Source organism: Sorex fumeus, unplaced genomic scaffold, assembly GCF_029834395.1.
Source record: "Sorex fumeus unplaced genomic scaffold, SorFum_2.1 ptg000024l, whole genome shotgun sequence".
NCBI classification, from domain to species: domain Eukaryota; kingdom Metazoa; phylum Chordata; class Mammalia; order Eulipotyphla; family Soricidae; genus Sorex; species Sorex fumeus.
Window position 1 is genome coordinate 56,928,584 of NW_026606081.1, and position 13,881 is coordinate 56,942,464.

Genomic DNA, 13,881 nt, shown 5'->3' on the forward strand with positions numbered 1-13,881 from the left:
ACTCAAACAGGGGGGCCCTCGAGCCCCAGACCCCGCAGGGGCCCTGCCGTGTCAGCACTGTCCCTCTGCTTGTGGCTGGAGAAACGGGGGTCCTGGAGCACAGACAAAGGCCCCCAGCCCTCCAGCGGGGCTCAGGGCTGTGCAGCCTCCACCTGCCCTCACCGCCCCCCCCCCCCATTCTCTTCTCATCACAGCCCCCAGAACGCAGCTCTGAGGCCACTGCTGGGTGTGATTAAGGGGTGTTGTCGATGAGACAAAACATTCCTTGATTGTGGCCGGAATCCTGAGCTCGAGGTGGCCCTGAGGGAGTCGCAGCTACTCCTCAATGGGACCACCCAGCAGGCTCGGGGTCTGGCTCATTATAGGGCTCGGCCTGGATACATCAGGGGTCAGGGCGGGGAGTGGGGCACAGGGCAACACCCGAGTGAGAGCACTTCCCCTGTCGCGCTCCGACAGGCAGGCACACGGCCAGCTGGGAGCTCAACAGAAAACCAGGCTGGCAAGGGACGGGCATCAGGGTTCGTGGACACCCATCAGCTGCCCTGAGGGAGTAGCCGCGGAGACCATGACACTGGCCGAAACCAAAGGAGGTGGCCACACTCTGCCAGAGACACTGCAGCCTGGCTCGGCTCACACAAGGCAGCTGTGGCCCTCCCCACGCATCAGCGGTCGGCTAGTGGCCCCGTGGCACAGTCCTCAACAGACCTGGGCCAAGTCTGGGCCACACCCAGCAGTGCTCAGGGGCTGGACCTCCACCCCCCCACCTCCCCACCCCCTGCCACAGAGCCCTTCCCAGGCACCCTGGAGGCATTAGACCCTCTGAGGCAAGAGCCAGGAAGCAGGTGCTTCCCCTCTTCGGGGCTCTGTTGACCCCCCGCGTCGTGAGCTGGGGGCGGGTGTCTCTGGAGTCCACCCAGGCACCCACAGTGCTCTCCCGAGGTGCCATGTCCGCCTCGCTCCCCGTCTCCTTCTGGGCAGGTGCTCAGTCCCAGGGGACATGGGATGGGACAGACCCAGTACTTGCGCCTCATGAGGTGAGCTGGACCCATACCCGGCTGGCCGTCTGTCCCCGGGCTCCCCCCCCCGCCCGCTGACCCAACATTTCCCAGCTGTCTCTGAAGGCTGATGGGAACCTCGAGCTGGCCACGAGCAGCCCCCAGGACACAGGCTGGGGACAAGAGACAGCTGGAGGTTCTCCTCAGGGCCCCCAACTGTGCCCGACGCCAGCTCTGACACCCGCACGGCCGCGCATGCTGCCCTGGGCTCGTCTGCGCCTCCTCCACCTGGCCGGCACAGATGGCACGGCGGGGAGTGTGCTTTGGCGTGGGGCCGGGCAATTACCCCGAGCTAGAGCAGGAGCTGAAACGGCCCCCGGAGAGCACCGTGTTCCCGCGGGCCGCAGCCGCCAGCATGGGGGGCACCGGGACAGAGGCAGGCACGGCTGGGCAGGCTAAGAAAATACAGACGCTTTATTCCCTTACAAAGATGGCCCTGCTGGGCACAGCGCAGGGAGGAGGTGGCCGTGCTCGGCACGCAGGGGCCGGGGGACGCTTCACCCGGCCACGCACCAGGGCGATGGCCCGAGTCTGCTGCCGTGGCGCAGAGCAAAGGCCCAGTCCACGCGGGAGATGCGGCACCAGGCCCCGATTCTGCTTCTGGGTCCCGAGACAAGGAGGGGGCCAGGCAGGGGGCCTAGGTGCAGCAGTGGCGCATGTGGAAGTTGACGACGTACTCGGCGTTGGTCCGCTGCACAGAGATGGCGAAGGGCTCGAAGGGGTGGAAGGTGAAGGCCACCAGGCGCCGCACCGTGTGGCTGACGGGGCGGCCCAGCAGGCCCGCCTGGATCTCGAACTTGAGCAGCCCCGAGTCCCGCGCGTAGAACCTGGGGGGCGAGAGACGGGGCTGAGCAGCACCGGAGCCTGGAGCCAGCACGCACACATGCACACGGGCACACACGCACATGCATGCACACACGTACACATGCATACACGTATGAGCACACATGAGTACACAAATATGCACACACAAGCACACACATCAACACACACGTACACACATGAGCACACATATGCACATATATACACACATACACACACAAGCACACATATATGCACGTGCACACACATCCACGCTCAAATACATATGCAAATACACAAGCACATACATACGTGCACTTGCATACACACACACACACACACAGAGCACGGCGGCAGAGTCCACCCCAGGAGAGGACATGTCCCCCCCACTTCCCCGGCTGGTTGCCCAGAGTAGGGCACAGTGGTCAGTCAGACTACGGGGTCGCGAGTCACCGGCTCCTTCTCCTATCCCAGGGAGACCCCTCAGCCCCAGCCTCCCCTCTTTTCCAGAAGCATCCTGCCCCAAGCTGTCAAGGTCAAGGCTAGCAGTGGGGCCATTAGATGGAGTAAGGAGAGGCTGGGGGCACGCAGGAGGCCCAAGTTCCATGCCCGGAGCTGGGAGCATCTCCGAGCACCACCTGTGCGGCCCGCAAGCCCCCATGTGAAACAGAGGAAGGATGCTAAGAAGTCTGTGGTTGACGCGACGTGCCCTCCTGCTCCCTGCCCAGCTGGAGGCCACGCCTGCTCTCCAGAGGCTGCCCTCTGCACTGCCGGGGACACCAGGGCCACAGGTCAGGGGTGCTGAGAGGGCTGACCCGGGGCCCCTGACACACAAGCACGAGGCTCCATCCTAACAGTCACCCACCTGAAGGGCAGCTCCAGGCCCATCCCTCTTTGTTTACTTTTGAGAGGAAATTCTTCAGGGAGGTTCTTTTTCACACACAGACACAAAACACTAGACAGTTTGCACTTTTCACTGAACGCCATGAGAGCAAAGCCAGGCCCACCCATCAGGACTGGGCCCCTTTCCCATCTGCAAGGGGGCTCTGGGGGCAGGCACTGGGGTGGCCACACCGGAGAAAGTTCTGTAAAATCCACAGCCCACATAGGAAAGCCTTTAGACAGAAAGACCCTCACAGTCACCGACACCAGGAACACAGGTGGTGCCTCATGGATGCGGCCTGAGCTGCCGCATGGTCCACAGCTGTGGGCACATGCCACACACCGCCCCTCCAGGACATAAGCACCGCAGAGCTGGGGATAGCGTGGATGATGAGGGTCAGGAGAGAGCCCACGGCAAGGGGACAGCCAGGCACTGTCGGCCCCTTCCTTGGCCCAAGCAGAAATACAGGGCAGTGACGAGAAGCTCCATTTGTTGCGGGTCGGGCGACGGCATTGGCAAACCAGACATGCCGCTCCAGGAAAACCCCCCAACCCGCAGACGCAGGAGCAGAGGACAAGGGCCACCTTGTGTCAGAGCACGTCCTCTGAGACCCAAGTGTCCAGCGTTCATACAGGGACCAGCCAAGACGGAGGCATGGATGGCCTGGAGATGCAGGTGGACGTGGCGGTGCTCCACGGCCACTGGCAGGGAGGGGCTCCAAGAGCAGCCACCTGGACCCAGAAGCACACGGCGTGAGCCACACCCACACAGGGCTGTATGTCTGCATGCGTGGATGTGCGTGGATGTGCGTGTGTGTGCATCTATGTGTGCAAGTGTGTGCACGTGTGCAGGTGAGTGCGTGTGTGTGTGGTGCATGTGTGTGTGAGTGCATGTGTTTGTGTGTGTAGACGCAGGAGTGTTTGTGTGCATGTGTGTGCATGTCATGTGTGTACATTTGTTGGTATGCATGATGTGTGCATGCGTGTGTGTGTTTCTCTGCATGTCTGCGTGTGTGTGCATGTGTGTTTGCAGGGGATCAACTGGTCTCCTGCATATAATGGCTGTTCTCCCAGCTAGGATGAATCACTTTTGGAGGGAACTTCCAAGCTTCCAACAAGGCTAATAAAGATGGAACATCCCTCCAAGTGAAGCCAGACACCCCGGGACCGCCTTACTCCCAAACTGTCCGACTGCCATCACCATCCTCCCATTAGGAAGCCAGCTGGAGTCATTTGACCTTGATTCGGGTAAGACCTGACATCCGCACTCCTACATGAACCTGTCCATGGCAAAGGACAGCACCCTGCCCTGGAGGCCACGGAAGGAACCATCCACACACCCCGTGAGGACAGCAAACAGTCCCTGTGCCCACCTACCTGATGGGGTGATCCCCACAAGTCTTGGGCCGCTCCATGACGGACACCCACTTGTCATCATAGCTGAAGAGAGACAGGTCGAGGTAGGGGCTGCCGCTGTAGGACTGGGCGCTGATGGGCAGCTGGCCCAGCAGGCGGCGCACGGCCTCCGTGTGGCCCCCGTACTTGGCATTCACGATGGTGTCTTTGAACCTAGGCAGGCATGGGGGGGCGGGCGGAGGTGCTGTCAGCGGGACACTGGACACCAGGCACAGGGGGGACACAGCAGCGATGCCACCAGCACGGCAGCAGAAACACAGCCACAGGCAACAACAGGGTCTCTCTCCAAAAGGGAACTCCAAAATCTTCATTTTCCCATTACTTCTTAGACTGGCAACTCTATTAATCCATATTTTCAAGCCTCTATAGGGTCCGGCGCGATAGTACGGTGTGGAGGGCATTTGCCTTGCACGCAGCTGACCTGAGTTCTGAGTTCAAACCCCAGCACCCCACAGTGTCCCTCGAGCACTGCCAAGAGTGATGCCTGAGTGCAGAGCCAGGAGTAAGCCCTGAGCACTGCCCCGTGTGGCACAAAAACAAAAAATAAAATAAAATAAAAAGGCTCAATCAGAGGTCTGGAGAAACAGTAGGAGAGGACACTTAAGCTTCGATCCCCGGAACCCCCATGGTCCCCTGAGATTGGTCAGGAGTGATCCCTGGGTGCAGAGCCAGGGTAACCCCCGAGCACTGCTGTGGGTGATCCAAACCCCCCAAAAAAGAGGGACCAGAGCAACAGTACAGCAGGAAGGGCATTTGCCTTGCACGCTGCCAACCCGGGTTCAATACCCAACAATCCATATGGTCCCCCAAGCACCACCAGGAGTAATTTCTGAGTGCAGAGCCAGGAGTAACTCCTGAGCATTGCTGGGTGTGACCCAAAAAGAAAAAAAAAGAAAAAGGAACAAGAAGTGCCCAGTCACCCCAATGTAGGAGGGTGGGGGTGGTGCTGAGGGATGAGGTGGCAGCTCACGGGGTCACACGACCTGGGTTCAACAGCCCCACACCCAAAACCCAGAGACGCAGTTCCGCGCTCCCGCAGTGGAGACCAGCACAACACACTGCGCAACAGGGCCCCATAGAACGGAGGAGCGGGCCCACGCCCACGGGGGGAGGAGGGATGCAGGCAGGAGCTGCTCACCTGCGCTGGATCTGGCGGGCGAAGTTGTTGCTGGAGGCGGAGCAGGGGAACTGCACGTCACTGTGCAGTGTGGCATTGCGGAACAGGTCACAGAAGTTCTCGAAAAGCTGCAGGAGCTCGTCCGAGGTGTTCTCAAACACAGCCACCACCTCTGTCGTCACCATGTTGTACAGCACGAAGAAGGAGGCCTGTGGGGCAGAGCGCGGCATGGGGGTGGCTGAGTCCGGTGCCTGGCACGGGGAGGAACACACGGGGGCCCCAGGGGCAACCCCTGGGCTTCACCGCCACAGGCCTCAGCCCGAGCCCCCAGCCCATGAGTCCTGAGTCATCGGAGGCACTGAGCTGGCCAGCGGCACCTAGGGAGTGTGGTTTCAGGGGTCAGAGCCATAGCACAGCAGAGTTCCATCCCCGGCACCCCACAGGGCCCCCTGAGCACTTCCAGGAGTGATCGCTGAGTGCAGAGCCAGGAGTAGCCCCTGAATATTGCCAGGCGTGGCCCCTCTGTCCCTGAAAAAATAAAGCTTTCAGTCTGGACCCACATAATCAGAGTCACAAACTGGCTAACAGGCCTCCTAAAAATACGGGTTTCAACCCAGACCTGTTCTACAGAGACACTCAGACATCTGCTGGACAACACGTTGTATAAAAGAGAACTCAATCTTTCGTTCTGATACTGATTTCCTTCCAGAGCGTTTATTCTCTACTTGGTTTTCTATCTGGACTTTTTTTTTTAAATCATTTTTTAAAAACGCCAGATTTGGGGGCCAGAGAGATAGCACAGTGGGTAGGGCATTTGCCTTGTACGTGACCAACCTGGGTTTGATCCCCGTCATTCCAGAGGTTTCCCCAAGCACCACCAGGAGTAATTCTTGAGTGCAGAGCTAGGAGTAACCCCTGAGCATCGCTGGGTGTGACCCAAAAAGGGAAAAAACAAAAAACACAATGCCAGATTTAATTTTCCTGCCTGGTAAGAAAGCACTTTGCAGCCTGGCACTGCCTGGCACAGGCGCGTGTGGCTCAAAGTCCAGTTTGGGGTATTTACTTCCCCTTCATATTCCCACTCTGCAGAGATGCTGGACACGGCAGGCTGACCCTACCTGGCACCACCCGACACACACATGGAAACTCCGGTTTTTCCTGGCAGGTTTCTAAAAGCTCTCAGGGAGTCGGGAAGACACAGGAGGTAGGCAGTCATGGGGCCGGAGGGTCCCAGGAAAAGCATTTCACAGGCCTCAGGGCCCAGGAACCTCGGAGCTCAGCTGCCCCTCCTCTGGGTCTCCTAGAGACAGTGGCACCGAGCTGACAGGGCTGCAGAGGCGTCCAGAATGTAAGACCTGTGAACCCACGGCTATGGCCTGAGTCCAGACCCTGGGTGGGGACAGCTGGGGCCACTGGTGACGGGTCAGCAGCCCCATCCGAGCTTCTACTCCAGGGCTCCTGAGGTCCCCTGGGGATTCAACCCAGCGACAATCAACTGAAGGCTGAAGGACACCTGAGAACGACAGGCCAAAGCGCCAGAGCACAGTGGGGCAGGCGCGTCCTGCATGTGGCCCACCCAAGGTCCATCCCCAGTGTCCCACAGGATCTCCCGAGCACCAGCACAAGTGGGCCCTGAGTGCAGAGGCAGGAGTAACTCCTAAGCATTGCCAGTGTGGTCCAAGCACCAAATTAAAACAGAGTGACATCCATCAGGTTCCCTCCCGGCTGCCCCTGGGCCGACTCTGTGTCCACATTTCGGAGTCCCGGGGAGGAGGCCAGGACAGAGAGGCCACAGGCACGTTCAGGCCGCAAGCCGGGCAACAGGAGCAGCATTCGGCTGTGGCTTTTCATTTTGCTGCTACTGTTATCCCTTTGCTTTGGGGGCACCCAGCGATGCTACTGAGTGACTCCTGGGTCTGTGCTCAGGGATCCCTCCTGGCGGTGCTCAGGGGACCAGAGGTGGTGCCAGGGATCCAAGGTGGGCCACACACAAGGCGAGCGCCCTCCCCACTGCCCAATCACAAGGGCCCAGCCAAGGCCTGAGCTCTGTGATCCTTGTGATACTTGGGAGATGCTGGACCGCTGGGCTCCACTCAAGGGCCCTGGAGACAAGACATGCTACAGAATGAGGTGCTGGTGGCCTGGACCGACTGTGTGCAGGCGGCTCACACGGGGATACGTGGACACGCCAGATCAGCGGGCACAGCGCCCACCTACCTGGGATGGGTCGGTGACGCGCAGTGTGACCACGTCCTCGCTCGTGTACTTGATGAACAGGTGGTTCTCGTCCAGAAGCTGCATCTTCCACATCCGCAGCTGCCGCAGCTGGTCAAAATACTGGAAGAAGCGCCGCTTGGCCATGGCGCTCCCGTCCTGCTCGGCCCGGCGCCACAGGTACACCAGTAGCCGGTGCTTCAGGGAGTTGATGAAGGGGTCCCGGAAGGGGCCGGCCATGCCCGCCGGCCCGTCTCGCCGCACCTCGGGGAAGACAGCCGAGACGGCCAGCAGGTCATCCTCGTAGCAGAAGTGGCCAATGGTGCGCACGTCCAGGAAGGTGCCCTCGGGCGTCACCTGGAAGACGTGGATGGTCTGCTGCTGCACCGAGAGGATGGCCAGGATGTTCTTGTACAGGTAGAGGCCCTGGTTGTGGGACAGGACCACTTTGTCGCACTTGAAGGTGCGGGTGTCGCACAGGCGGCCCGAGTGCAGGTCCACGATGTGCAGCGAGTAGTCCTCGAGCGGGGAGCGCGGGTTGGGCGTGACGGACTCGCTGTTGCGGTACACCTCGTGGAAGGGCGGGTGCGGCTCATCCGGCAGGTAGGCGGCCGAGCCCACGATCACGCAGCGGCAGTCGTCAGTGAAGAGGCTGCACTCCCGGTTCAGGTGCTCGCCGTGGGCCGCCACGCTGGTGATGTGCAGCAGCGCGAAGAAGCGCTCGAAGAGGCGCCCACGCACGCCCGCGGAGCGCGGGTCGCCGGCACCGCCGTTGGCCAGGGTCTCGCCGGCATAGCCCTGCAGCAGGTCCTCAGCTGCCTGGCAGCCCTGGTACTCGTAGATCTCCAGCGACGTCTGGTCGGAAGAAAAGGCGATGAAGTAGCGGCCGTCGGGGGAGAACTTGCGCAGGAAGCAGGGCGGCTTCTCCACATTCACCACGGTGAAGTTGGGGAAGACGTTCTGGTGCAGGACCCGCACCTGGTGCCAGTGGGTGCCCGCGCGGCCCGAGCTGATGCGCCGGCGCTCCAGGCGGTGAATGACGTTCTGGTTCTGGATCCGGCGCGGCCTGATGGTGGACGCATGCTGGGCCATGGTCACATTGCTGGGCAGGAGGGAGGCAGCATCAGGGAAACAGCGCCAAACTGACCAGACCCCCATGGGCCAGAGTGAGAGGACAGCAGGGAGGGCGCATGCCTTGCATTCATCGGAGCCGGGTTCTAGCTCAGCACCCGACATGGGCCCCCAAACACCACCAGGAGTGATCCCAGAGCAGAGCCAAGAGTCAGCCCTGAACACTGCCGGGCACAGCCCCCCAAAACAAACTAGCACACAAGACCCCAGAGACACCCATTTCTCTAGCCTTGACGGGGGGCGCTTAGAACCAGCATTTCTCTTCCCCCAGAGGAGCTGGAAGTGGCCCCGACTGTCAGGTCTGAGGAGCAGTGCCCGCTGTGCAAACAGCCAAGTCAATCGGGACCAGTCAGCAGAATGAAGCCAGGACTGCATCAGATCTGCCCACGCAGGGGTCGCAGTCAACATCCGATCATGTTTCCAAACATTTTACTTGGATGCTAAGAAATCCAAACCTTCAACCTATGGCTCAGTGTGATCCCTAACGAGATTGGAGAAGCGCTTGTTAGGGCTGGAGCAATAGCACAGTGGGTAGGGCACAGGTCTTGCACATGACCAACCAGGGTTCGATACACGCCAGCACCCCATATGGTTCCCGAGCCCCGGGCAAGACTGGCTGAGGAAAGCAGTCAGGAGTGAGCCCTCAACACCTTTCTGAATGATGCTCCCCCAAAATGCCACAGCTCCAGGGCTGGAGAGACAGCACAGCGGGGAGGGCGTTTGCCTTGCACGTGGCCGACCTGGGTTCGATTCCCAGCCTCCCATAGGGTCCCCTGAGCACCGCCATGAGGAACTCCTGAGTGCAGAGCCAGGTGTTAACTCCTGTGTATCGCCAGGTGTGACCCACAAAGGAAAAAAAAAATGCCACAGCTCCCTGCTCCCAGGGATTATAGCTGTCTCTTGTTTGGTTGGTTTTGGGGTGTGTGTGTGTGTGTGTGTGTGTGTGTGTGTGTGTCTTGGGGTCACATCCAGCAATGCTCAGGGGTTAGTCACTCCTGGCGGTGCTCGAGGGACCGTATGGGCTGCTGAGGACCCACCCCCAGGTGGCCAAGCGCAAGGCAAACGCCCTCCCCGCTGTCCTACGGCTTCTGCCCCAGGAGCGCAACTTTCACCCCTGCTCCTCTGGGGGGCAGAGGGGGCACCCGTGCCAGGCGGGGCTCCTGAGCACCGCCTCGCACCTCTCCTCCAGGACGACGTGCCTGGGGGTGCCCGGGGCCGCCCCCTGCCCAGAGGAAGCCCCGGCCGGTTTCAGCGTCAGCGCTGCCCAGCTCCAGGCGCCGCTGGCCGCGTCCACCACACCCTGGGGCGCGCCGGGCACGCGGGGCTCTGCGCCAGGACCCCTCCCCCGCGCTCTCCCGGCCAGCGCGGGACCCCCGACTCCCAGGACTCGCGGGCCTCGCCCCGGCGCTGGACTTGGGGGTCGCAAGGTGGACGGGACGGCTCGGACCTCCAGTCCCGGGCGGGGGCCGGTCCGCGTCCACCGCGCAGCCGCGCGGGTGACCCCCGGGGGCGTGGCCGCCGCTCGGACGCCCCCGCGGCGGGGTGAGGGGTCAGGGGGCCGCGCCCGGCGGGAGGAGGCCTCACCTGCGGCGTCGGACTCCCAGGGTGGGCGCCCCGCCCCCGCCATGCCTCGGCCCGGCCCGGCCCGCGGCTGCCCGGCCCCACTTCCGGCGCCCACCGGAAGCGCGGCGCAGCGAGCGGGGGGACGCGGGGACGGCGCGCCGCCGGCTGGTGAGAGCGCGCCCTGGCGGCCGGAGGGCGCGCGGCGGCGGGCGGGGGGGGGGGGGGGGGGGGCTTTCCAGCCCTGACCTGAGGCTCGGACCCGCGCCGCTCTGCTCCTGCAGAAACGCCGCCAGAAGCTCTGTCGTATGCCTCTGGTCCGGTGCGTCATTTCTTGAGAAACCACCTGTTTGCTTTTGTCTCCGCCTAGGCAGTGCGCCGGGGAGGACCGACTTTGAAGAGAGAGGGCACGGGGACATGCAGACAAGTGTCCCTGCATCGGCCCGGGCCCCACGTGTGCATCAGGGTCTGCAGACCTTGAGGCCCCGGTGCATGTGCGCAGCCTGGATCCCGTGATGCTGGGGGCGGGGAGGTGAAGTCTTGCGCTCAGAATCAAAAAAGTACCTCTTGGGTGTTTTTATTCCGGGGGGGCGGGGCTCTGTGCTCAGGGATGACTCCTAGTGGGCTCGGTTGACCCTATGGGTGCTGGAAATTGACTGAACCCAGGTTGGCCATGGGCAAGGCAAGCACCCTCCCCTCTGTACTATCTCTTCACCCTAAAAGCCAAATTTTTCATTTTGACTAAATCAGATTCATCTTGTCTCGCAGGGGTGACTTCTGTTACAGGTGCTTTATTTTTTTATTTATTTGTTATTTGTTTGAGTTTGGGGCCATCCTCAGCAGTGCTCAGGACTTACTCTGACTCGGCTTTCAGGAATTACCCCTGAAAGCAGATGCTTGAGCCATGCCTTGATTTTTTTTTTTTCTAAATGGCAGATATCAGATAGAATTCCACTCGTGAGCTCTATTCCCGTCTGGAATGTTTTCTGAATTTCACTTTCAGCTCTGACCAGTAGCAAACTTGTTGCACATTTATTTTCACTGATAGTCTGCATGCTTCTAGAGTGTTCTATATGAAAGACTCCACCATCTACACATAGAGACATTTTTCTTCTTTCCTTCAGGGATGATGTGGAGTGTAGAGGGTCAAATCGAGGTCAGCTGTGCACAAGGCCCTAACCACCTTTCGAAATATGCAGGTGGAAAGGAGAACCCCCAGCTGATCAATCAGGAGATCACCTGCTCCGCGCTGCCCGGATGTGGGTGGCACAGATGCCATGAGATCTGCCCAAGGCTGGACCTGCAAGGCTCTGACCAGCCAGCAGTGAAGCAAATATTTTGGCCCAAGAGAAGGCTCTGGGCACTGCCATTCGCCGGCAAGCCAGGGAGGAGGAGACCAAGGCAGAGGCCTCTGCATTCTTAAACAAAGGCCAAGATTGACAGTAAATAGCTTTGGGGCTGCTGGGGAGCAGAGGGACACGGGTTGCTGCGGTCCAGCCCTCTCCTTGTCGGTGGCATCAGTCTAGTATTCCAGCAACACGAGGATTTCAACATACGTTCCATCTTTGGACAGGTACTTCCAAGTAAGTGTGTGTATGTGTGTGTGTGTGTGTGTGTGTGTGTGTGTGTGTGTGGTCTCAGGGACGGAACCCAGGGCCCATGATCTATCACTGAGTCCCACCCCTCACCCACTACTTCCATGTTCTAAAACCCTGAGAGCACGAACAGCACTTTGGACCTTCCACAGACCCCAACCCAGCCTCTACAAAATCCTAGAGGCAAACGTGGCAGTGGCAGTGGCGGAGGGAGGTGATCCAGAAGTGGAGGGGGGCTCACATCCTGGAATTCAGGGAGAAGCAGACAGTATGGGTGGGGGGATGTGGAAACTATGAGGCAGGTTTCTGGGGGTCATCACCTCCCTCCAGTCTTCTTGAGGTCTGGCACTAGAGGAGTATGGGGTGGGCCAGCTCTGCTCAGCAGGGACACCATGGGCTCTGCGCAGGGGGGCCCCTCCCCCCCATCCTCCCGCTTGTCCTCCTGGAGAGTGGCCGCAGGTGTCCTCCCAGGCAGCAGAGCCAGGACCAGCAGGGAGCCGTTACCATGGCCACGGGGGGCCTTGATATGAAGCGGGTCTCCCCCCTCGCCTTCCCTTCGGGTGACGTCATGGACGTCCGTGGCCCTGACAGGCCACCTGTGGCCTTTAAAGCATCTGCTCCCTGCTGGCCAGCAGCCTAGATCACCTCCGCACTACTCCACTTCCCTTCAGACTCCAGGATGGATCAGAGAGGCAAGTGTGGGGGCCTTCACAGATACTGCCCCAAACCCTGCCCTCCCCTCCCCCAACCTGATCTACAGCTCGTGGGGGGGATGTGTATTGCGGGGGCGGGGGGAGGGGGGGAGGGACAAGGGAGCCAGCGGAATAGCGTCCGTCTCACAGATCTGAGACCCCTGCCAGGTAAAATTCCAAATCCAGCCAGGATGACCAGGCCCAGTGTGAGGAGGGACCGGAGGAGAAATCGGAGGCAGAACTGGTTGCGGGTAGGCTGGTGGGAGGGAGCGGGAAGCAGAGAGCTGGCCTCCGGGGTCAGGTTCAGGAGGCAGGAAGCCAGCACAGGACTGGGGGTGGGGTGGGGGGCTCAGCTCAGCTAGTTCTCACCCCGGCTCTGCGCCTCCCCTCCGAGGTGAGTGGGTTCCGAGGATGCAGGCGATTCCCTCCGGAAGCCCTCCAGAGCCCCAGGCAAGCAGACCTGTTGCATACAGAAAGGGGTGGGGGGCGCCTCAGCTCCCCACCTTGTCCACCATGCACATGAAGCCCCCCCAGAGTCCAGAACTCCCCTCCGAGACACGCGGAGAGAAGGCAGAAAGTGCCGGTAGGTCTCTGAGGAAGCATCCCAAAGCTAAGCGCTTCCCTACTCTCTCGGCCACTGCAGCAAATAATTCTCCGAACTCCGGGAGGGGAGCAGAGGGGGGTGGCACTGAGACTGATTGGGCTGAAAACGCGCCTCTGTGGGGACATGCCCTGAAGCCCAGTCTCCCTTTTCCAAGGTGGACAAAACGTCTCTGGGGTCCGACCCCAAAGGGTATGAATCCCGGGGTCCCAGGTCCCCTCCACCACCGCGGGTCTCCACCTTCAGCACCGGCAGCTGGACAGCGCCACACCCGCCCTGGAGGGATCCCGCCAAGTCCCGAGGTGAGGCTGGGTTGGAGGCTGGGTTGGAGGGGAGGAAGCGGGTCGGAGGGGAAGCTGGGTAGGGGGGAAGGAAGCGGGTCGGAGGGGAGGCTGGCGGGGGACGGGGAAGGAAGGGGGGCTCCTTTTCCAGTGAGACCTGTGGCGCTAGGATTCTGATTCCAAAACATTGATTAAGGCGCCCCTTCGCTTGGACCGGTTGGAGCAGAGGTGCGTGCGTGCGTGGAGCGGGTCTGGGTGCCTAAGACGTGAAAGGAAGCAGCTGCCGCTAAGTGGGGACCCCTCTTCCCACAAGTGGCACAACCGCATCCAGCCCTGTGCTCGCCCCCACGCCTACAGATGCCCCTTTCCTCTCTCAGCCCGCAGCCACCCTGCGCCTTTCCGCCGCTTAAGACCCTTCAGCACAGGTAAGAAGCGCATCTGAAACGTGGAGTGTTTGAACTCTGTTCACAGTGAACCTCAAAGTGCACAGGGGTTTTTTTTAGCCCAGTGAGCCTGAGTGGCCTTGGGGGAAAGAG

General features: G+C 60.8%; 1 protein-coding gene across 2 annotated transcripts; it reads right to left on the minus strand.

Annotated features, from left to right (window-relative positions):
* Window positions 1-1,448: 1,448 nt before the first annotated feature.
* On the minus strand, window positions 1,449-10,278 carry DET1 (DET1 partner of COP1 E3 ubiquitin ligase). 2 transcript variants are annotated; one of them, XM_056113844.1, is made up of 5 exons: window positions 10,201-10,278; window positions 7,489-8,587; window positions 5,293-5,480; window positions 4,116-4,307; window positions 1,449-1,882 (listed from the first exon to the last, which is right to left on the minus strand). In XM_056113844.1, the coding sequence occupies exons 2-5, from the start codon at window positions 8,575-8,577 to the stop codon at window positions 1,693-1,695; spliced, it is 1,659 nt and encodes a 552-aa protein (XP_055969819.1). In that variant the 5' UTR covers window positions 8,578-8,587; window positions 10,201-10,278; the 3' UTR covers window positions 1,449-1,692. The 2 variants fall into 2 exon arrangements, with proteins under 2 accessions (XP_055969819.1, XP_055969818.1); XM_056113843.1 differs by lacking the exon at window positions 10,201-10,278 and adding an exon at window positions 8,680-8,760.
* Window positions 10,279-13,881: the final 3,603 nt, after the last annotated feature.

Bases quoted from the DNA above. Each gene is read 5' to 3' on its own strand.
- DET1 (XM_056113843.1), bottom strand. The intron at 5,481-7,488 runs GTAGGTGGGCGC...TCTGCCCCACAG, and splicing joins GCGTCACCGACCCATCCCAG to GCCTCCTTCTTCGTGCTGTA. The intron at 1,883-4,115 runs GTAGGTGGGCAC...CTCGCCCCCCAG, and splicing joins TGTGGGGATCACCCCATCAG to GTTCTACGCGCGGGACTCGG.